The sequence below is a fragment of the Zalophus californianus genome, chromosome 3, assembly GCF_009762305.2.
Source record: "Zalophus californianus isolate mZalCal1 chromosome 3, mZalCal1.pri.v2, whole genome shotgun sequence".
Taxonomy (NCBI): domain Eukaryota; kingdom Metazoa; phylum Chordata; class Mammalia; order Carnivora; family Otariidae; genus Zalophus; species Zalophus californianus.
This window is the reverse complement of record NC_045597.1, coordinates 45,357,101-45,380,662: the sequence shown is the minus strand read 5'-3', so window position 1 is coordinate 45,380,662 and position 23,562 is coordinate 45,357,101. Positions and strand designations below refer to the sequence as shown.

Sequence of the window (23,562 nt, the reverse complement as noted above, 5' to 3'; positions counted from 1 at the left end):
AAAAAAAAAGGGGGGGGGTGGCGCCTGAGTGCCTCAGTTGGTTAAGCTTTAAGCTTCCGACTCTTGGTTTTGGCTCAGTAGTGATCTCAGGGTCCTGAGACTGAGCACAGAGTTGGCTTAAGATACTTTCTCCCTCCGCCTGCCTGTGCTCACACACTCTCTCTTTCTCTCTCTCAAATAAATAAAATCTCAAAACAAAACAGAACGACTGCATATATGTGAATAGGCAGCAGTCAAGTCCAGGCCAAGGCCCCTGACGTCCGCCTCACGGCCAGCACTGTACAAGGCAGAAAGGCTACAGAAGGCTCCCTAACCTTGTTGGCATGGGCCCCCATTGGCAGTCAGAGCAGTGGACTGCTTCTCAGAATAATTCTTAAATGCAGAAATAAAATACACAGATCTCCCTTTAGGAAGGAGCACACTTAGCTGGCAAGGTCCAAGCTGTTGCCACCTTCAGGATGCTCCTTAGCTTCTGAGTCCTGGCGATTCCTGAGCAGCCTGAGCCAATGGCTGAGCATGGCAGGAGCACCAGCCCGGGCTACCAGGGCCCATTCCGGGACTCCCCTAACAGGCATTCTGAGCTAGAGCTCCCTCCCAACTACGGTGGCTGAGAATTTGTTCTATTACACCACAGCTTAAGGTTCTTCCTACGAAGTCCTGCTTTCCCCACCTTCTACCCTTCAGATGCATTACCCACGGCATACCCCCTAAAAAAAAACGCCTGTACTCCAACCTCTTGGCATCTGCTCTTGGAGGGACCCAACTGACAAAATAGGCTTCTGTATTAATGTACTGAACAAGATCTAGCTGCAGGTCTCACAACTACCCTAATTTTGAAGTAGTGAGGAGTTTCAATAATATTTTAATATATCAGAAATAATTCTAACGGAATATAAATAAAAGTATATATAAACTTTACAGGTAGAAATGGCATAGGTGCCAGTGCGTTTGTTGCCTATATTTACAACTGAAGGAAAAGCTAAATTTCAATTAGAGGTTAGTGAAAGTAATGATTTTTTTTTTCTTTATCCAAGTTCAAAGACCCCAAGTTAACAATGCCTGAATTAGAGTATGTCTGACTTGGAAATAACCACTTTTTTAAGACACAAACACCTAGACAAGTGAGAGCTGTGATAACCAAAGATTTCTAACCTGGTGTTTCTCCTCTGATGCCAGGAAATCCATGAATGCTTATGTTAAATGCACAGAATGTGTTACAAACTACAAACTGTGACTAAATGATTTAACTTTGAGGGACAAAACACACCCAGCTCACCTAAACACAAATATATAATTACCTCAAAATCTAACTTAGGAAATTTAAGGTTAAAAAAGTTATTTTCATAAAGGGGTTTTTTTTTTTTCCTGTTACAAAAGAATTTACTACATTGTTGATTTAGTATCCAATTCCAACAGCATACAACCCAGCAGGAAGTCTCTTACATCTCCTCAGGACTCTCCTACCCCCACTCTCTTCTTGTGCTCCAGTGGTGGCATCCATTTGCAATACTAAGACCATGCGATCCTGTTTCTTCCAAGCCTGGCAAGTGTGTGTGGAGGTAGGCACAGGGGACAGGGAAGAATGCAGAACGGGAGAGGAAGGGGGCAGTGAACAGTCACATTTACAAATATTATTTTAGGATTAAAATCCTGCATTCAGAAGGATGACTCTCCTTTATATTTTCAGGTGAATAATACTGTACACTAATTATGAGTAGGAGTCTTGAGTGCTAGAACATAATGTAGACAAGGCAAAGAAGAACCGCCGGAAATAGGGAAGTATACTTTGAGCAACCAGAGGGCAACAGGAAATGCCCTGGGTCAATGGGGAGAAGACAGAAGATATGGGAAATGGAAGCGAAATCCTGAGGGGAAAAAAATATGTGAGGACAGTAAAATGTAACAACCTTACAATGTTGTCAAGGGAGGACAGCTACACGTTCAAACTACAAGAATGAAAACACCAAGGTGACTTTGTAATCTAGAAGGAACACAGCTTACCCCGATCTACTACTAGTCAAGTGACTCCCGTGAATCCAGCGCTCCCCAGTACCATTTCTCTCTCCAATGTTAAAAGGAAAAGAGAATAGGAAAAAAGCAGGGGGTGGGGTGGGGGGAGCTATGTTTATGAGCACGCCCCCCATGCACGCAGGTCTAAGCCTCCTCCCCTTTCTGTTTGTAGCATTTGTACAATATACAAGTAATATGCCCAGTTACAGGGGCCCTTAAAATTCCCATTACACCATGTCAAAAATATGCTGTATAACTAAACATGTAACTGAAGCATTCTGGGACTTTAAAGTCGCCTGTGGCTCCGGGCTAAACAAACCCAGGCTCTTTAGCCTTTTTCTCTATTTCTTTAAAGCTTTCGGAATACATTTCTGTTTCTTTAGCAACCCAGCACAAAAAACAAATAATTGGTAACAACAAGATACTTTCTAATGGTGAAGCAAGACATTCCTGACCTATCCTATCATTTCCTTAAGTCTTTAGTTCTTTTCAGATTCAGACACAGACAAGAACCAAAGGGAAGGTATTTCCCTAGGGAAATATTTAATTCTTCATGGGACTTCCTCCTCAATCTTTCCAAATTAGTGTTTGTCAAAACACTTTTTGTCAAAAAACTTCAAGATATGTTGCATTCATCTTGGCATCACCTCTCTATTAACATGCATTCCCAAAAACACTGTGTTATAAATTATATCATTCATCTTAATGTAGTCCTGTGAGGTAGTTTAGGATTCTTTTTGTTTTTATATATACACTTTTGTTCATACAGAGGAATAAATCGTGTTTCAAATACAAAGCGACATCCTGAACACAGCCAAGTCCCTGGGATAACCCATGATTTATCATTCCCTACTCCAATACTTTGTCCACTGAACTATGATGTCAGAAATCTAAGCTTGATTTGTTTTTAAGTGCATAATCCATTAACTGTTTCCATATGCCATAACTGTTCAGTTGAGAAATTATTTATAAACCAGTTTATTGGCCCTATCTGGCAAATAGGATGCACCTGTAATAAAATGTGATTACTTCAGAAAGCTAACAATTGTGGAATCACATTTTTATAATAAATCAGTCTAAGTGAATTAGACTATTCACGTACTTTCAGAAAGCCCTTTAATCCCTATTAATAGTTTGTGAATAATGAAAGTAATTAATATTAATTTTAGTTGATAAATCCAACACCAATAACCTGTTAGTATACTTTAATCCATTTTCCAACAGCCTGTAAAAATTAGCCAACAGATGCTTCCAATCTGGTAAAAAAAAATATGCAGGTCATTAGCATTATTTTGATGATACCGAATGTTCAATACATGAATATTGTAATTAGATTTCAAAGAGATATATACATAATTTTCTTTTATAATCTTGTTAAATTTTAACAGGACCCCAAGAGAGTAAAACATGACAGCCCTTTCTATATCAAAATCAACATTTGTCGTTCCATTCCTCATTCTTATGCTTCAACGTGATGGAGAACTTGAAACTCCGTGGAGTTTCACGGAGACTGTGAAAGCAACACGGGAATGGGCACATGTCTGTCTGCCTTTCTAACAGTGTCCCAGGTGCTAATCACAAGGCCTAGCATACAACATATACCAAATAAATATTTGCTGACTTGAACAACAGTAGCCAAATATAGGAAAGAGAAAAGGTGGGAGCAATGAATGAGGAAGAAAGCGAGAAAGAAAAATATGACCAGAAAAATGCCTACGTGTTATTTTCAGAAGAATTTAAAATATGGAAAGCTAAGATAGAACTCGAAAATTTAGGATTAAGACAAGGAAACCAAAGTGATACCTGATTGCAAAATAAGCTATAAAAGAGAAAGTGATACAACTGAATCAGGGAAACATGTTGATTTCACAAGAAAAGGCTGAGACAGTTTCCTTATATTCCTCAAGACAGGGCTCAGGCACTTCCCTATTAAAGCAATGTTAAAAACATCACAGGGAGCTTAGTTTAAAAGACAACATTATTAAAATCTAACGAGGGGGAGGGGGGAGGGGCAGCGGGAGAGATACTATAAAGAACATGAGTCAGTCAGGAAAGCTCATACCTAGAATATCTTGCTATGTCTACCAGAGGATGGGCCAAGGTGGTATTCTAAGGAGATAGCATTGTTGTGCAGAAGAAAAATCTCAGTAGAGATGTGGTCCTGATTAGACAAGGTAACGTGAAGATGGCCCAGCTCAGGGAGTGGTATCCCACAGGTGCTCTACAGGTACTCTTAGGCCACAATTAGGCCCTCTTCCTTTTCCAACTTTCAGGGTATAAGACCACTAAAACCCAGTCATCTTAACCTGAAAGTCTGTAAAACCCAAAGCAGTGTCCTCCATAAGAATAAAATAATAAAAAGGAGTAACAAACAGACAAAAAAATAGAGCGCATGTGATTAGAACAGAGAGTAAATGGTTGAATTCAGTTTCCTTTTATCTTTCTACCAGTTTCAAATGTTTAGGGAGCACAACTGATTGGCATTTACCATTTTAAAGTCCTGGGATGGAACTTCCACCTTTGTAATCCGAGAAATAGCTTTGGGTTTTTTGTTTCACAAATTTATAGCCCCCTTTGCCCATTTCCTGGACCCACACCTCTGGCAACCACCAATCTGATCTACAAGCTTAGTTTGCTTTTACTGTTTGTTGCTTTGAGGTTCTACATATAAAAGAAATCATACAGTATTTGTCTTTCTCTGGCTGACTTATTTTCAGTTAGCATAATGCCCTCCAGGTCCATCCATGTTGTCACAAAATGCTCTGGTTCTTCGACAAAAGAATTACCGCAATGAGAAACAGATACACTAGTTCTCTAAAAACCCCGTAGAGTCTCCAATGATGGGAATCCCGGGTCCTTCCCTGTTCAACTGTGACGCAAACCAATGATGAAAATCAACCAGGAGGCAATGCCTCTCCCTTCCCCCTGCCAGCTAGGGAGCAGACAGCAACTGTAGGGCCACCTTGGACTGAATAATAAGCGACTGGGTTTAATTCTGATTTCTGCGGAAATCACAAAATTGCTTCAAAGTAACCTCCGGAGTCACGGGAGATGGGCAAAAAGTTAGGATTTGGACCTAAAGCCTTAGGGGCCAGGCCGTGAATAAAGAGACAAGGAGAAACATGTCCACTCCACCAGCCCACAGTCTTCTCTAAGCTTTCCAGGTACTCGCCTCTGGCCTTCCTTTCTGGTCTTTACTACATAATAGGTATAGGAAGTCCTACTTTTCTGAAAGCAGCAATTCTGTTTTCCAATAAAATACTTAAGCACTAGTAATGCTAAAAAGCACTCTTAATTCCCCTTGAATAATGTTCTCTAGGAATTATTCTTTAAAATCCAGACCAAAAAGTTGTCACCTTCTCAGCTTGTTTCTTGTTGCCACTGTGAAACGTTGGCATCACCCAGGGTAACAACCCTGGGCTTCCCCAACTTTCCTGGTCACCATGAAAGTATCCTCCACTTCACTGAAGAAAGAAGGTAGCATCTGAGCTGAGACAATAGAAGTCATGGGTCTCTGCCAGCCTCTAAGTCAAATGAGAGACTCTGGGCCGAGGGGACAGCATGTCCAAAGGCAGAAAGGGATGGAAGTACAGAACACTCACAAAAAGATCATCCTTCCCTCACCTTACCCTTTATAACTAATATTAGATTCAGCAAATGCATTTTTTTCAACCTTGAATCTCAAGGCTAAAGTTAGATGACTTAAGAATTTTTTAAAGGTCCAATTATTTCATTTAGGGCTAGCACTAAAGCTAAATTAAAGACATGCTAACAAGTTTCCCTTTTGAGCCTCATTAATTAAGAAAGTAATCAGAGTAAAGAAAAAAAAAAAAGACAGTAGCTGGATGGCAGTATTACTTAAATAGCTTTAAGGTACCACCATTTGTACCTACTAGGAAAGCAAAGGGAAAACTAATCAATTCCAGATTATGAAATCTGAAATTCTGAAGTGTTTTACATGTAAATACACATTTTAACTGCCATATATTTTCCTTGATTGCCTGAAGAGCGCACTAATCTTATTCAAAGAAAATGTTCATTCTCCATAATCAAAAGGTAAAATTAAGATCTGCTTACTTCACAAGTTTTCCTAGGATAAGCTTGCTGAGAAAATTCCCACTGTTTTCAAAGATCAAACTACATCAGTTTTACTATTCTGGTCAAGAACAGTGCCCAAAAATATCTCCTGAAGGCTCTGGGTTTATCCCAAATTCTGGAAAACCACCTTAATTTACAAATACCTTTTAGAGTTTCTAACTTACATTATTTTTTAGAAAGAGATTCTAATTTACAATTATATTTTATAAGCATTTCAAAGGAATGCAAATGATATTTTTTAGTATCTGCCAATATCCTTTCATTGCCGTGACTGTCAAGTTAAATCAGATACACAGCACAGGGCCTAACACATAGTATCTTTTAAGATTTGAGAGAGAGAGAGCACGCACAAATGGGGTGGGGGAGTGGCAGAGAGAGAGGGGGAAGTAAGCTTCCCACTGAGCAGGGAGCTCGACGACATGGGGCTCGATCTCAGGACCCCAAGATTATGACCTGTGCCAAAGGCAGACGCTTAACCAACTGAGCCACCCAGGTGCCCCCATCATAGGTTATTTTAAGAAGTTAATTCTTCCCTCTCTATAGCAAGCCTTCCCATCTCCAGCTGGAGTACAATCTCTCTTCTCCAGCAATCTGTGCTCAATGAGCCCAGGGTCATAAGTGGCATAATTTGTGGTGAAAAAGTTTCCTTTTTGAAAATTAAAAGGTAATCACTGATATAAGTACCTTGTAATATAGGCCTAAAATGTAAGCATTACATAACTTAAAAATTAACTTAATAGTTTAAGTGGATATCAACTCTGAAACATATGTGGTGGAAACCCAATTTTCAGACCAGAATAATGTTTGAGTTTTTTAAAAACGGAAAATATCACACCAAACAAGTAAAAGCTATCACAAAAAATTTTGGAAATGAATGCTATTACTTTTAATGAAAAGATCATATAATCTATTCATATATTTCTATTTTAAGCTAGCTTTCAAGGTATTCTATAATTTTGGTATTTCTATCTCATGTGACTCAGGCTAATTATTGCTACAGTCACTCTAATATTAAAGGGTGGTAAAATTATGACTAGAAAAAAGGCTCACATTTTGTTTTTCTATGTCCCATTGACTAAAATGAATTCTCATGCCAAAATCCTCTGTGAAAACATCCTCCTTTTCAAAAGTCTAATTTAGAACACCTTCAAAAGATATTATACTGAAAATTTGACAAAGTTCTATATTAAACATTTGCATTTTAAAGACTGTTCATGTGATAATCCAAATAACAAAATTTGTATTTTAAACATTTCCTTTCATTAGATAATTTAACCATTAGTGAAATAAAAATATCATGTCTAGGACTCTTAAAATAATGCTCTCTAGAAGTTAATGTATAAGAATCGGCAGTGTTAACGTACTAAAATTAACAAATAAGCACGATGTTCAACATACCTTTTTGTTGGCAACAAAATGTATTCTCAAGTTTACAAAGCAAATCCACATTTTCATACTTATTTTCATTTGCTTTTATCCAGAAACAGTTTTCAGTCATTTCATGAGGTCTGATCTGCAATCAGAGAGATGGATTCATAAACAGTTGGGTGTTTCACCTGTCCCAGTGCGATCACTATGCTCAGACCCAGGGTCCCATCGCTGCCAGCAGATGTTTATGAAGCAATCCCTGTAATATTTTTCCCCAAAGTGTGTTCAATAGAATCCAAGTTCCCCAGGAAACTAAGATTTTATTTGGGGGGGGGGGGGAGTTCCACTATCACATAGTTGAGGGTTTGAAGCAGAGTGAAATAAAATTTGTTGCTTAATTATACCTCTCAGAGTCTTTAATAACGCTCACGTGCACTGCAACAATTCAAGTGCAGGATACATTACACAGCCCCTCCCAAAGTTGTGTGACCATGAAACCATCTTTCTACAGGATTCAGAATTTCTATGTCCTGACTAGATATCAACTTCCGACAACTAGTACTGGTTTTTCCAATGGCTACCAACATAGAAAAGTTCCAAAGATCACTAACATTGTCCTTCTGAGAAACATTTCATAAAGGGTTCAATGATGATAATGTTGAATTATCAATCTGATGATGAATCAAATCCCATTTAACAATTATTACCTCTCACCAAATTTCTAAACCAGAAAGCCTTAGTTGAGAGAAAAGGGCTTTGTCTCAACACTTTTATTTAATTCAAATAATGCCTATTTAATGTCACTGTGTAAATATAAAATTAAATTTTAATGTAGGTGGTAGTATGTTTTCTTCCATTTAGTTCTGTTTTACCTTTAACCAATTCAATCTCCTCATGCTGGTTTCAGGTTTAAATTCTTTCTTTGGTTTTAACCCAAATGGTAGGGTTGGTGGAGGAAGAGAGTTTCGCCCGTTGAGAAATCCCAGGGGAGGTGGTGGGGGCACAGGACCACCAAAGGGCATTGGCATTCCTGGAAGTGGAGGAGGGGGTGGGGGAGGGGGTGGAGGCGGCCCGCCTCCACAGGAGGGCAGTGGCGGAGGAGGAGCCAGTGCTGGGGGGCCAGTTCCATTTTCTTTGGACAGCGGCAAAGCGTTATTCGTACCAGCGGGCAAGCCACCAAACTAGAGAAGAGGAAAAAAGAAATATGACTAAAAACATCTACGACACATGTAAAAGTACACTTTCTTCAAAAGTTTATTTTTTTTTAAAGATTTTATTTATTCATTTGAGACACAGAGATACAGAGAGAGAGAGAGAGAGAGAGAGAGAGAGAGAGAGAGAGAGAGAGAGAGAGAGAGAGAGAGAAAGCATGAGCAGGGAGAGAGGCAGAGGGAGAGGGAGAAGCAGGCTCCTTGCTGAGCCAGGAGCCTGATGTGGGGCTTGATCCCAGCACCCTGGGATCATGACCTGAGCCGAAGGCAGACGCTTAACAATCTGAGCCACCCAGGCGCCCCAAAAGTTTATTATTTTAAATCAAAGATAATTCACTATCAGTAATTTCACATGGGTTAACCATAAAAAAACAAAATTCCAACCAAGTTGGGTTTTTTCCCAATTAAAGAATTTCCCTTTTGTTTTCATAAAAGTGTAATAGCCAGAAATATTATTTACTATTTTGGTAGTTATGGCCATCCAGGTGGAGATATCCAGGAAGGATATGAGTATATGGGTTTAGAAGATTTGAAAATCAGCAGTTTCTAGGTGATAGTTCAAGTCATGAGAGTAGCTAAGTTCACTCAGTATGGACAGAGCATCTAGCATAAAGAAAAGTCTATGTACAGAATTCTATGGAATACTAGCATTTAAATGAGAAGTTAAACAATAAGAAGATCAAGACAAAGTTAAATAGTACTGTCACATCATGTGACATGTGCCAATGACCTTGAGAGAGAGGAAAAAAAAAAAAACAAACAAACCTGAAATTCGTAAGTAGGACCTGCAGGGGCACATCATGATCCTTGTGAACTAACTGGCCTTTCAAGTGGCTTTCATATATAATTCCATGTAGATGCCAACCTCACAGTGATTTCAGGGCCTTGGCACATGCTATTCCTTCTGCCTGGAACTCGAGTCTCGGTACACGGACCACTTCTTGCTGGTCCTTTCAGTCTTAGCACCTCCTTTCCTCAGGAAAGCCTCATTGTGACCACTGCTTCTACACTGATAGCACCACTTCTCTTTGATTGTACTTATCAAAGTGTTAAATACTTAAGGAATCGTTAGCATTTATCTCTTTGAGAGTTACAAGCTCATGAGGGAAGTGACTAAGACTGTAGAATTTACTATTCTTTTCCAAAACCCGAAGTTGCGACTGGCAAATGACAGCCACTGAAGAAATACGTGTAGGATGAATGGATGAAAGAGGAGAGAAAAAGCAGACAGGTACAGGTTCATGAATCACAAGTGAAGGAGGGGGATGCTGATACTCAACAGTGTCCAAAGTAACAGAGAAGCAATGCAAAATCAGGAGTGAAAAAGAGCCAAGTATGTCCACTGGTCACTTCTGTCCTTTTGTTTCTATGGCATGGTAAGAACAAATGCATTTTAATTATCATAAAGAAGAGGAGAGTTGATAATTTTTTGTAGTATGATTATTTTCCTGTAATTACTTCAATTCAGAGACACACACACACACGACACCTTGCAAATGGTGGCATTTAATAAATGTTAATAAATCATTTTAAAACTTCCATGGCACAATTATGGAAAACAGATCATGTATAAAAGCCTGAAATTGACATCTGAGATCAGCACAAAGAAAAAGTGTTATAAAAGAAGTTGACACCACAAATCAAAGAACATATCTTAACAAAAAATTAACTATAAAGTAGAATCAATTCAGCATTATGCTGCATTGCTGTTAGAATGGATAGTACTGCCCTCTGAATGTTAAAGAAGTATGTATGTTATATTCACACTCAATGTCTTAAAGATATAGTTAGATTTCTGCTCTATACTAGCTCATTTGATAGAGGATGGCTGACTTAAATATATCATTCATGAGGCCAGATTATCCTGTGATTAACTTGCTCACCATTATAGCCCCAGCACCTGACAACACTTAGTTGTTAAGTGAATAAAGGAATAAAATCACAGATAACAGAATATATTTTATTCATACCCTTCATGATCATTATGGCTTTGATCAAAGAGAAAAGACAAATGAATAGATTTCATGAGAAACACACCAATCCATTAAAAAAAATTTTTCCTGTTGTTCTTCAAAAATTAACAGGGTGAACTTTACTAGTCTCTAATTCCAGGCTTGCTTCTGATATACAAAACTAGTCATCCTTTTCCACATTCTTAAATAACATAGGAGATTCCTGGATTTAATCTCAGTTTTAAAACAAATTCATTCCCATATTTATATAAAACACATGCAGTGATAATATATCCAAAGCTAGTGATTATTTTCTTTTTTTAATCAATAGGAATTCTTTAGATTGGATTTACAAGTAATCCTTCAACTATAAGAAATTAAAAATAAAGTTTTTAAAATTTATATTAGCCCAGACCAAGAGAAACTGGACATAAATATCTCAGCCACTGTCTATAACTCAATCTGAAATAATAAAACACAATCAAATATTTCTTTTAGTGTGAGAGACAAGGAGCCACACGGGAAAGAGTACTTCCTTCTTGCACACTAAAGATAGATCAGTGAGAGTCATTTTCTTACAGAAAAGAGCCTTTTTTTTTCCCCTATAATTGAACACTTAACAGATAGCTCTCTCTTCAGGTATCTTCTTACAGGCTCTGTAACAAAACTATCCACTAAGTATTTGAGAGAAAACAAAATAGCCAATAATATGGGAAATAGTACACCAATATAGGAAATGGTACATCTGAGACTATTTCGACATAACCATAAATTAGGATGAAAGAAAATGAGCAAAAACTATACTTATTGCTCATCATCCTATATGTAAATCTGCATGAAGAAATTTAGCTATGAATATTCTACCTCTTTACTGTCATCCGTTTACAATATGCAGATGATGTATTTCTTGCTATCTAAATGTTTTATATGTAGAGGGTGTATGTGAGCTATCTGCTTCATAATCCAGATTTGCTCTCTTTTTTGTCATGTTTTAAATCTGTTTACTTTTGGAAATTGAAAAATTATCAGAAAATGTTCTCATTCAGCTAGAGGTTATCTTTCACTGCAAGGTACCCATAGGCTGAAGGTTTTGAAAAATAAATAGCTCGAGCAATAATTTCCTGTAGTGGGATAAAGATCAGTGATGAATGACAAATCTAAGAGTAAAAGACTTTCTTACCCTTTATGATTACACATAAAACATATGACATTAAAAACAAAACCCAAATGAAACATAAGGAAGCAGATTAATTAGTAAAAGTTTAGACATTCTTAAAAATGCCAAGTAGAAAAAAAAGTGGCGAAGTCATTTTTTTAAAAAAATTTACAGAATAGAAATACATATAAACAATACTATTAAAACATACTAGTGAAATTAAAGCTTAAACATTTTGAGCTCTGAAGATATGACATGACCTTTGCTTCCCTGGTAAGCTTTCAATACCCAAATTCAATCCAGAAAGATGGTATTTTACCTGTGACTTAAAAGCTTGTAACTCTGCTTGAAGTTCATTAATTTTTGCTTCCTTTTTCTGCAGTTGGGCCTGAGTTTCTTGGTGGTTGGTAAACTCTTTTTCAAACTGCAAAGGAAAAACCAACCAACCAACCATGAGACAGAAAGATGGCATTGAAAAGGACTATTCTTCATAGAGAAATAGGACTCTAATGATCTGTCAGTAGAACACAAACCTTTTATGAAAGGAAAGGCAGATTTTGCTAAGTCACCCAAAGCCTTTTTCTAGGTCCCTCCAGGTCCCACCAAAAATCATTCAGTTTGCAAGGAAGCAGACAAAGCCAGAGATGGAGTGTGTGACCTTCTCCTCTCGACAGAGCAAAGTGGCCCAGAGGTATCTTCAACACTTTTTTCTTAAAAGTCCTTAAATATCACTGCAACTCTGTGTACAATAATAGCAAAGCATTGCACTGAGTTCCATGACCCCCACTTGCAAAAACTTCTACTTAAAATTTATGGGAAGTTTATCAATAGGAATTAAAAGACTTCCATTTTAGTATTTTTTATTATTAAATGACTCCATTTTGTAAATGCATCACTTTTTCTTACATCATTATGCAAGTTAAGGACCCTGACGTAGGCTCTAACCTTCAACAATAATTTAAGAGAATAAAATCTGTGTTATTTATCCTGACTCTTTGGGAGATTCATGAAAAATTAATCTTTCAAAGCCCCTGGTGCAATACCTTGTGGGAGGAAGGCAAACAGTAAAATTTGGTGAATCCAATGAGTTTTCTAATTTATATAGTCCCTCATCACAAATTCCCAGCTTGCACTCAAATAGCTTCACCCTGCCATCATCGTGACTGAAAACCTCTCCTAGCAGAGGTGAATTTCAATAGTAATCTCTTTCAAAAAGAAAAAAAAAAAATCAAAAAAAAATACACAACTACTTCCCAAATGTAGCCTTTAGACTTTAAAATACAGTCAAACCTCAATTAAGAAAAAAACAGTAATATAAAACTTGTTTACAAAAGGTACTTATTTACAAATCTTATTTTGTCCCTAATTCAAAGAGGTGGTTAACTAGTTCCTTATCATACAGCCAATAAGTGAAGATGTGAGATTAGAAGCCAGATTTTGTCTTCCAACCCTGAGTTTAGATGAAAACACACCACCTTCCTACAACTTACATTTAGGTAATGTTTTATAGTTTGTTTTTTAAGATAGGTTTTATTTTTTAGAACCGTTTTAAGTTTACAGCAAAATTAGGCAAAAGTTTCCGAAGATTTTTCATATACTCACCCCCCACATAGGTCTTGCCTCCCCCATGATTTAGTGTAAGCAAATTTGCCCCCATATTCATCTCTGTGCACCAGTGTGTTCCATTACAACACACTGTTTTGGTTCTCCTACTAACTCCTTGACTGTTCCTACCAATTCTTTTATAGTTCCTATTCCTCAGTCCCACCTTCTAACATTTCCATGTTATAGGACTCTTTCTTCACCCCTCTGTTGGTCTCACTTCTCATGTCTGGTGGAATGGTATCTTCCACACCCACATGCTTCAATCCCCATTCATACACTGATGGCGTCCAAATCCCTATTACCAGCTCAGCTTCTCATCTAAATTCCACACAGCTAATGAGTCCATAAATGTATTTCAAATGCTTAATGAACATTTCTCAAGGCAAAAAAAAAAAAAAAAAACGAGTATTTTTTAAAACCAGTATTATCTTCCCCCCTACAAACTTTTTTGAATACTGCTATTCTTTCTAAAGAACTGGCTCAAAAAACAGGACTCCTTTTGCTCTTAAACTTTCAGTGGCTACATTTAAAGGCTACACTCATTAACCTAATATCTAGGAACCTCCTAGGACTCACCCCAGACTACCTAATTCCCATTATAAAGTAAAAGAATGTGTCTGATGTGTTCCTCAAAGTGGTAGGTGCTAGACATAAAGTTGAATAGAATACAGTCATTGCTTTTAGTAAGTGTAGTGTCTGGTGGCAAAGTAAAACTAATAATCCAAAATCTAATAATCCAAAGTAAGACTAATAATCCAAAATCTATGAAAATTACCACAATAGAAAAAGAGACTGCAGAGAGTGATTCCTAGAGGAATGATGCTTGATCCCAGGTTTAAAGAACTTGAGTAGTTAGCTGGGAAAGGGAGCTGACACTTCAAAGACAGGGTCTAGCATGTAAATGACAAGCAACCATGTATCAGGGACATAAAAGGAGGGAGGAAAAGAAATTGCAAGGGATGAAGTCATTTTTTTAATAAAGATTTTGATTTATTTGAGAGCGAGAATGAGAGAGAGAGCATGAGAGGAGGGAGGGTGAGAGGGAGAAGCAGATTTCCGGCCGAGCAGGGAGCCCGATGCGGGACTCAATCTTGGGACTCCAGGATCATGACCTGAGCCAAAGGTAGTCGCTTAACCAACTAAGCCACCCAGGCGCCCCAGGGATGAAGTCACTGATGTAGACAGGAATGAAATTGTTCAAAGGAATTTTACAATAAGCCAAAAAGGTTTCCCTTTTGCCTGAAAACCAAGGAGAGTTATTAAGAGTACTTACAAGAAATTAACACGATCAAATCTGCACTTTGGAAAACCCAACCTGCAGCAGGGTGGAAGGTCAAATGAAAGAGAAACACCAGAGGCATGAAAACAAGTTTAGAGGCTCCTGCAGTTATCCAAGCAAGAACTGAAGGCCTGCCTGAACAAAGGGAGAAGACAGAGGAATGGGGGGGGGGGGGGGGGAGAAGAAACGAGGTTTTTTTGTTTTTGTTTTTTTTAAAACAGAATCCAAAAAATTAGTTTATGACTGAACATAGGAAATGAATGAGGGAAGCATATCTAAGATGACTATGGTATTCTATTGCTTTGCAAGCTGGAAACTAAATATTAGAATTTTAGGGGGGAATAGGGATATAAAATACATGGGGGAAAGGCATTTTTTTCAAGTATTATTTTAGAAAGCGAGAAAGCAGGGTTGGAGGGGGCAGAGGGAGAGAATCTCAAGCAAACTCCCCGCTGAGAGTAAAGCTCAAGAAAGCAGGGTTAGCTCTCCCAACCCACGAGATCATGACCCGAGCGGAAATCACGGAGTCGGAGGCTTAAGTAACAAAGCCACCCAGGTACTCTTGAAAGGGCATTTTTAGGGAAAAGAAAAATGAATTCGGTTTCAGAAATATTAACCTTGAAATGCCTATAAGAATTTCACAATAAATTTCCATATACCTCCTTCTTGGCTATCTCAGCTTGTTGCCTCACATTAGCCATTACTTCCTTCGGTAAGCCTCCCTTGACCACCCAAGACTAGATGAGAAATCCTTTCTATAGGCTTACACACAGCATTGGGTTTAACTACCGTTAACAGTTATTAACTACCGTAACAGTTATTAACAGTTATTACACTGTCATATAAAAATATCAAAATGCACTATCACACACCTCAGTAACATTCACCAATCTGAAAGCTTATTAATAGTGAGCTGAATATTTTATTCATCACCTTTCCAAAGCCTTACATTTATAACTAAACTCAAATAATATTTCTTGAATGAACAGATGGAGCCAATTCCTGTCAAATCTCCTTTTATATGTTGTGAATAAATATGTCAATATCATATATTAAAGTTCCTCAATCTCCCAGCATGAAAAATCTTTGAGAGGTCATGTTCTCTATTCTCCCTTTTATGACTGCTCAATGTTTACTGCTGCTTAGCAAGAAATAAAAAATTAAATTCTTATGAGAGTAAAAATGAAGTCTTTTTCACAATATCAATATGTACACTATCTTATCTCATATGGCTTAGAATAAGATTTGGAAGGAAAAAGGATTATTTATTGGAACAAAGATAAAACTACCAAAACTACCAGAGTCATAATGAGTATACTCTAAAAGAATTTATTAAATTAACTTGGCCTTAAAGTATCTCTATTACTTAACAAAGAGAGGAATTTCTACATCCTACCCTATTAAAAGAATCAGACAAAATATAAACTTTGCTTTAGCATTTTTATAATATCTATAGTCAAATCACAGTAGCCTTGGGGATAAAATGAATCTCCATTAAAGACATACTTTATAAAAACAGACATGATAGCCTTCTTCTCTAAGAAGAGTTACTGGAGCAATATTACGCTTACAAAATTACACGCAAAAATGTCAAGAAACACAGTTAAGGCTGAGGCTCTGCTTAATTTCATTCCCTAGGGTAAATGTATCAGTGCATCTGTACAAGAAGGTTGATAATTCAATATTCTCTATGTACTTTCTGACATTTCTGGTCTTCATTTTTCAAATTCATGCACCAAAATAAAGAATGTGTCTAGCAACTATGATAGCTTCCTGCCTAAAGCAAAGTATTTACATGTGTCCTTATAAAGCCATCAGAAAGAAGTTCTTGCTGATATATACAAAATGGTATGGCAATAGAAATCCTTTATGGAACAAACAGCATTTTCTGAATATACTGAAGACATATAACTTCTGACTAAAAGGAGACAAGTAACCTTGAACAAGGTCCTTCTTCTACTTACACTTAAACTTTACAATTTTAAGACAGTATGTTGAGAAGGGTATCACGTTTAACAACATTCATGTATACCTTATACCTAAAAATGATTATAAAAGCAAACTTATACTATCTGGGATGCATCCAAATCAAGTACTTGAAAGTTTGCTGCTACTTTCTCATGAAGAGTTAAAACAGTAGAGAAGTAGAGAGCTTGGAATACAAGGTCAGGGAGAGGGGTCACCCTTCAACACGATCACCTATCAACTATAACACATATGACACTTAACTTAAATGATCCATTAATTTGTCTCCTACATTAGTGCAGGGCAATATCATATTCATAGCTGTAATCCTAGTCTGCAGCCAGAGGCCCAGGAGTTAATCATCTCTCACTAAATGGTGAACCTCAGGACTTCTTATACAGGACATTTACAAAGTTTTTCATAAATTCCCAGTAACTTATGAAAGACTGTCTACCATTTGCAAGTTATATTATCCTAAAAGGTTATAAAAATGTACAATTCTTTCAAGATTAATCTGGGTCCAGATAGATCAAAAATGTAGCCTCTCAGGCATGGTACCAAACACATAGTAAATGTTCATTCAGTGTACGTTCATTCAGGTGGTGGTAGTAATTATCATTTATTCCTCCGATGTGAGAAACCAGCCACAAGAATTTAAATCAGAGTGACTACTTAAAATGTGAAGAAATGTAAATTTTTCAAAACAGAGAAAAATTCTAACAGGTACATGCTGAACAGAGATGAAACCGCAGAACCCCACCTTAAAGAAAAGTAGGGAACGGCTGGATGGTCAGCACTATTACTGGGAGGAAACAAACAGAACTGGTAATATCGGATACTTTTCACCTATAAAAATGACAGTTTTATATGTTCAATTAGATCTAAGGAAGCAACTTTACTCAAAACAAAAATTAACCTTTCTTTTAAAACTTTTACACATAATTTCGATCTCAAGGGCCTAAGTTACAGGAGTTCTTGAGAAATACTCCAATCCTAAAACTTTGACTCTAAACATTTCGTTCATTTATTCATTCACACATTTTTTTTTTTTTTTAAGTTCTGAGGGCCAGGAATTGTTCTAGGTACAGGGACAGTGAATAAACAAAATCCTTCAAACAAATAAACAAACAAAACAAAAATCTTTCCTAAAGTTTACTCTAGAGGAAGAAAGAGATAATACATCCACGGACACACAAGTAAATACATACACCATGGGGCATGTCAGATAATGAATACAACAGAAGAAAACAGAGAGGGTCAGGGTTGGGAGTAGAGAGTTAAAATTTTTAAATATAATAGTCTAGAAATCCTCCTCTGGGATGGCATTTGTGCTGCCTAAAGGAGGTAAGAGAGTGGGAACACCAAGCAAAGTCCCTGACGCAGAAGCATGCCTGAGGAGGCTCCTCACGGAGTCTTGCAAAGTTAGTTAAAATTACTTACTTTCTTGTAAAGTTCCGATGCTTTCTCTTCAAACTCTTCTAGTTTAGCTTGATCTATGCAAGTATCTGAAATTGCAATGATAATTTTTTTTATTCCAGTACTTCTTAAAATCATTAGGACTTTAAAAGTGCAGAAGGAAAATCACAGAAAAGAATTAGAAATAATGCCAGTAATAAAATATGCAAAACACAAACCTAACACTGGGATGGAGAAGGATTTTCCAAGTGTGACACCAAGGCCATAAAACAGAAAGGTAAAGACAAATCCAACTATAATTTCAAACTATTAGACAAGAGGAGGAGAAAGTTCAAATGTAAGAAAGAATACTCAAAGGTTTCTATCATCAATCCATAAATATTTTGAAGACGACAAGATGATATCCAACACAAGCTAGGAAAATGGGCAACAGTAATGAACAGAAAATTAGGAACAACAAAATTAACAACTGCTAACCCATATGAACAAGTATTTCACTTTACCTAACACAAAAATATAAATTTTATTTAATGAGACACAGCAAGGATTAAATGATCCATAATGCCAAGCGTTGTAGATGGCACAGAGAAACTGACTTGCCTACACTAGTGTAATGGAAGCACAATTAATGAACTTTGCTAATGAGTAACTAGGTAATATGAGGTAGTATGTACTAAAATTTAAAATATGCATTTTCTTTCATCCAACAATTCTACTGTTAGGACTGTGCCTTTAAGGATGTTCTATTGTTAGCCAACATCTGGAAATAAATGTCCATCGATAATAGATTAAATAAGCTACAATATATATGCACACAATGGGATACAATGCAGAAGTGATTCATAAAGATTCCCCATGATGTAGCTGATCCCTTTTTTAAATAAAAGTAATCAACACAGTTTTAAAAACACATTACAGAAGGCTTATGATGAAAAGTAACAACAAATCACTATATTAAAAACTCAATTCCACTTCCAAACTACTACCTCTTAGAGTTCTTCTTTTATCTTCTGGCAGTTACCTTCCTATCTCTAAATAAAATGTATATACCATAATTTCTTGATTTATCTATTTAATACATTATAGATAGCTTCCTATTATAGAAGATGAAAATGGTGTTCCTTGTCTAATCCTATTTATTTTAATAATTTTGCTTTCTAAATTGGCTGGCTCTGGAGCACTAAATAAATATTTAAAACTCTGATCTCTGTTACGAAACAACATCTCCTCATTTCCACTCTAATATATGAAGTTATCTGTGCCCCATACTTTCCAACGTCTCTCTACCCTAATATCCGACCCCAGGTCTTCACGCTCACCTATTCACGTGAACACAGTGACATTCTCTTCTGTAAGTCCTCTGCACTGTGTAAGTCTTGTGTAAACATTTAAGATCAACACATACGAGGTACTTGTTATAACTATGTAAATATGGTTCACTCACAGAGCCAAGCAGTAGTCATGGCGTCTATTTCCTTCTCAAGGGTTCAATGTCTAAACCTCTCACCTACTCAAGAAAAAGCATTCCTAATAGCCAGGTGGAAGCAACCGGACTTTCAGATACTATTCAAAATTGTTCCACATTTTAGCTTGCTTTGTATTTACAGGATGTTTTTCCTCATTTCTCTGTCCCTCCCACTACCAGGAACTTCTAATTGCTTCTCTCCTGTGGAGAGAAATAAGCACTTTCTTTATCAGTGCCACTAATATTATCTAGTTTCTTTCTCATTCTATGCATTCCATACCTCTTCCTGGGCTCAAATATCCTATGAAGAAAAAACCACCTCACTCAAATATGGATATTCTTTTCTCATGTTACACCAAAATTTGACATACACATACTCCTTACACATTAGTTGCTATGTGGGATCACATATCAATGACCATTTTGTTTTCTGTTATTTTAAAATCAATAAATTCTTGAGCCACGCAGAATTTCTATCAGGCACTGGAATGTGGAAAAGAGTGGTTTGCAGTCATGCAGAGTCTCCAAATGCTGACACATCCCATCATATAGGATCAAAATAATCACCACTGATCTCAACAGAAACAAATTTGAGTACTGGGAAGCCGTCAAGCTAACAGTAGCAGATGCAAGTTTTCCAAAACTCAAATTTTTACTTGAAAGCTTGAATTTGATCATTGGTAACAAATTCTGTCAGTTGTTTTCCCTGACCTGGTTCATTTCATTTTTAAGAAACATGTGTGCCAAAACAGTCATGCCTGAGTAGCCCTAGCTTTTCATGACAATCATTCCTTCAAAGCAAAAATCAGCCAATTCAGCTCGCAATTTAAGCAAATACACAGCTATGTGCTCACTGTACTTTGGAATGCGGAAGTGCTAAATGTGTAAAGACAGTTCGTTTTGTCTTACGGGATATTAAAGTAATGTGTACTCGAGGGTTAGATTTTTAATAAAAGAGTGTTTTCCAGTTATCAAGGACACTCAACTAAAACAGCAGTTTTTATTGTTTTGCTTTACTCAGAGTGAGGAATACGATGGCTACTAACACGGTTTGGTGTCACTTACTGCCTTGATTCCTAACCAAGTTCCAGCAGTTTGACCCACCATTATTTTCATCACCAGCACAAGTACCAAAACAACGGAAAAAGGCAAATAAGATCTTAGGATTGTTAGGATCCCCTGAAAAGGAGGGTATTGAGGGCCCTCAGGACTCTATGGGATCACACCATTAGAAGCAATGCTGCAAAGATGACCAGCAGGGTAAGGGATAAAAAAAAATTTCCGTTTAAATATTAAAGAAATACTCACCAACAAAGTGACTTAAATCTAAATCTAGTCTTTTTCGATATGTGAAGTCTGGATCCATCCCATCTCTATGCAATACAATCTGAGATACACACTCATCAATTAATTTGAAGTACTGTTGCCTAAAACCGAGAAAAAGAATAAATGCACACCCAATTTATTAGTGTAACTTTACGTCAAAACAAAGCATTTTGGTAAGCTCAATTTCAAGTTCGGTAATTTACCTTTGTACAGTTTCAACAAGTCATGTCAGATTTAACACAGGAGAGTAAATACAATGGTCATCACTTTCCTTCTAATGATCTTAAGATATTAAATTTTTATTCTCTTAGCAAATATAGTGCTTTAATGATGATTTGCTTACAAAAGTCAGAACCTTGAATTAATTAGTAAACAATAAAAAAGAAAAGATGAATATGTGCTTAAAAGCAATCCTCAAAAGAAATCAACCTACCACTATACCATATTGAAATATCACCACTATTCATTTTATTAACACAAGCCAAAACCTTTTTTCCAAAAAAAATTCTCTGAAAGGCTCTTAAAACTATATACTATTTTTAGAATGTGTGTGGAGTCCAATTAAAAACTGATACTATAAGTTATATACAACACCAAATGAATATTTCTTACTCAAAAGACAACTGAAAAAATTTAGTATAACATTTTTTGTCCAAAAATTAAAGTTTAACTAAAATTCCCCAATAGGGATATTTTCACTACAGTCCACCTATGTTTGCTATAAGCAAAAGAACGTCCCTTAAAACTTAAGCCAACAAATTTAAAAGAAATACCCAGATTATACTAACAAAACCAAACTGAAGGGACAGAAAGGGTGGGTGCTATCTCAATGAGTCAGTCCTTCATCCCTAGCCACCCCTAAGACTTATTTCTTCCCTCAGTGACTTTTAGCACACATTTCCTACCCCAGTCCCTCTCATCGCGTACATGATGGTGCCTCTAGTCATTTGAGCTCCTCCTCCCTAGAAACCATGACCTACTTGTCCTTCATCCACTTACCTCACACCTAATGACCCAGTATACTGAAAAAAATTCACAGCAACATTAGCAAAGATGTCAAGTGGTCACTATCATACACTAAACATGTTTTAAGACACTGTTCTTGGGTACATATCAAAGCAAGATAGTATTACCAAGGCTTTCCTCAATGTTCTAAACTTTTTTCAAAAACTTAGTCTCCCATTCCCTAATGCTTTGCCATAATAACCAACCACATTTACAGTTAAGGTACATGAACTGCACACATTCTTATCTATCACATTTGAAAACCGAGATGATAGATTCCATTCCTTTTTGCTCTTATTCAATATTATCCTAGTGTTGGTTTTTTAAGATTAATTTGAGAGAGAGAGAGAGAGAGAGAGGGAGAGAAAGAGTGCACGAGCAGGGGGAAGGGCAGAAGGAGAAGCAGAGTCCCCACTGAACAGGGAGCCCGACTTGGGGCTCCATCCCAGACCCTGAGATCATGTCCTGAGCTGAAGTCAGACGCTCAAATGACTGAGCCACCCAGGCACCCCATCCTAGTATGTTTTTAACACGAACGAATTTAAATTAACAACATACGCTATTTTGTGGCTTTTTAAAATCATAATTTCAGTATGTTTTCTCACCTCCACAGCTCCCAATGATAAGCTCATTTACAAAGTAGCTGAAATTTCATGCAAAACCTTTCAAGGCAACACTAGCAAAAAAATAATGTACTTCTGGATTCCAGAAATATAAATATAGAAAATCTCCATGAGCTATGTTGGTGAGTTAGTGAATATGTCAGAAGAAAATGTGAATAACCTAATTAAGGGATGAATATAAATTGTCATTACTTCACTGATACATCATTTTTGTTGGAGGAATTTTAAAATCTTCACTTGCTCTTTTTTTTAAGATTTTATTTATTTGAGAGAGCAAGAATGAGAGAGAGAGAGAGCACATGAGAGGGGGAGGGTCAGAGGGAGAAGCAGACTCCCCGCTGAGCAGGGAGCCCGATGAGGGTCTCGATCCCGGGACTCCAGGATCATGACCTGAGCCGAAGGCAGTCGCTTAACCAGCTGAGGCACCCAGGCACCCTTCACTTGCTCTTTAGTACTTTTACAAAATATCAAATTATCTCCTATACACATTCAACTAGCCTAATATTTTGCACATGTAAGCCATTGAATATTTGTTACAGAATTGAATTTGACTTTCTACTCCACCTGTCAATTTTCTTTCTGCATTTCATTTCTCTTGGGGGCAGGAGCTACCTTTTTTTTTCTTTTTTAAAGATTTCATTTATTTATTTGACAGGGACACAGCGACAGAGGGAACACAAGTAGGGGGAGTGGGAGAGGGAGAAGAAGGCTTCCCACTGAGCAGGAAGCCTGATGCGGGGCTCGATCCCAGGACCTTGGGACCATGACCTGAGCCGAAGGCAGATGCTTAACGACTAAGCCACCCAGGCGCCCCAGGAGCTACCTTTCATGCACATTCTCCAATCAAGTTCCACTTCAGTAAAATTTCCTCTTGTTCCAAATGGGAAGGTGAGCAAACTTTTTTAATTTCCCTATCCACTAATTCTTTTTAAATGAGAATATCTTGCATTCTAAAATAAGGCCATTATAAAAACCTTTTAAAAATTTTTATCAGTATGTGTTTAGAATGTTTATTAAACAAAAAAATGTTCAGATAATCAAAAGATTTCTAAAAGGTAAAATCCAGGTCCACCTATGATAGTG

General features: G+C 37.1%; 1 protein-coding gene across 4 annotated transcripts in view; it reads right to left on the bottom strand.

Annotated features, from left to right (window-relative positions):
* Nucleotides 1–23,562, bottom strand: part of DIAPH3 (diaphanous related formin 3) — a 484,666-nt gene that overhangs the window by 302,320 nt on the left and 158,784 nt on the right. For 3 of the 4 annotated variants that reach the window (XM_027591357.2, XM_027591358.2, XM_027591360.2), the window contains 5 exons: nt 20,834–20,952; nt 18,085–18,149; nt 12,115–12,219; nt 8,349–8,657; nt 7,507–7,621 (listed from right to left, as the gene is read on the bottom strand). In XM_027591357.2, coding sequence (XP_027447158.1) covers nt 7,507–7,621; nt 8,349–8,657; nt 12,115–12,219; nt 18,085–18,149; nt 20,834–20,952 — 713 coding nt within the window. The remainder of the gene's footprint in view (nt 1–7,506; nt 7,622–8,348; nt 8,658–12,114; nt 12,220–18,084; nt 18,150–20,833; nt 20,953–23,562) is intronic. The other variant, XM_027591359.2, reaches the window with a different exon arrangement.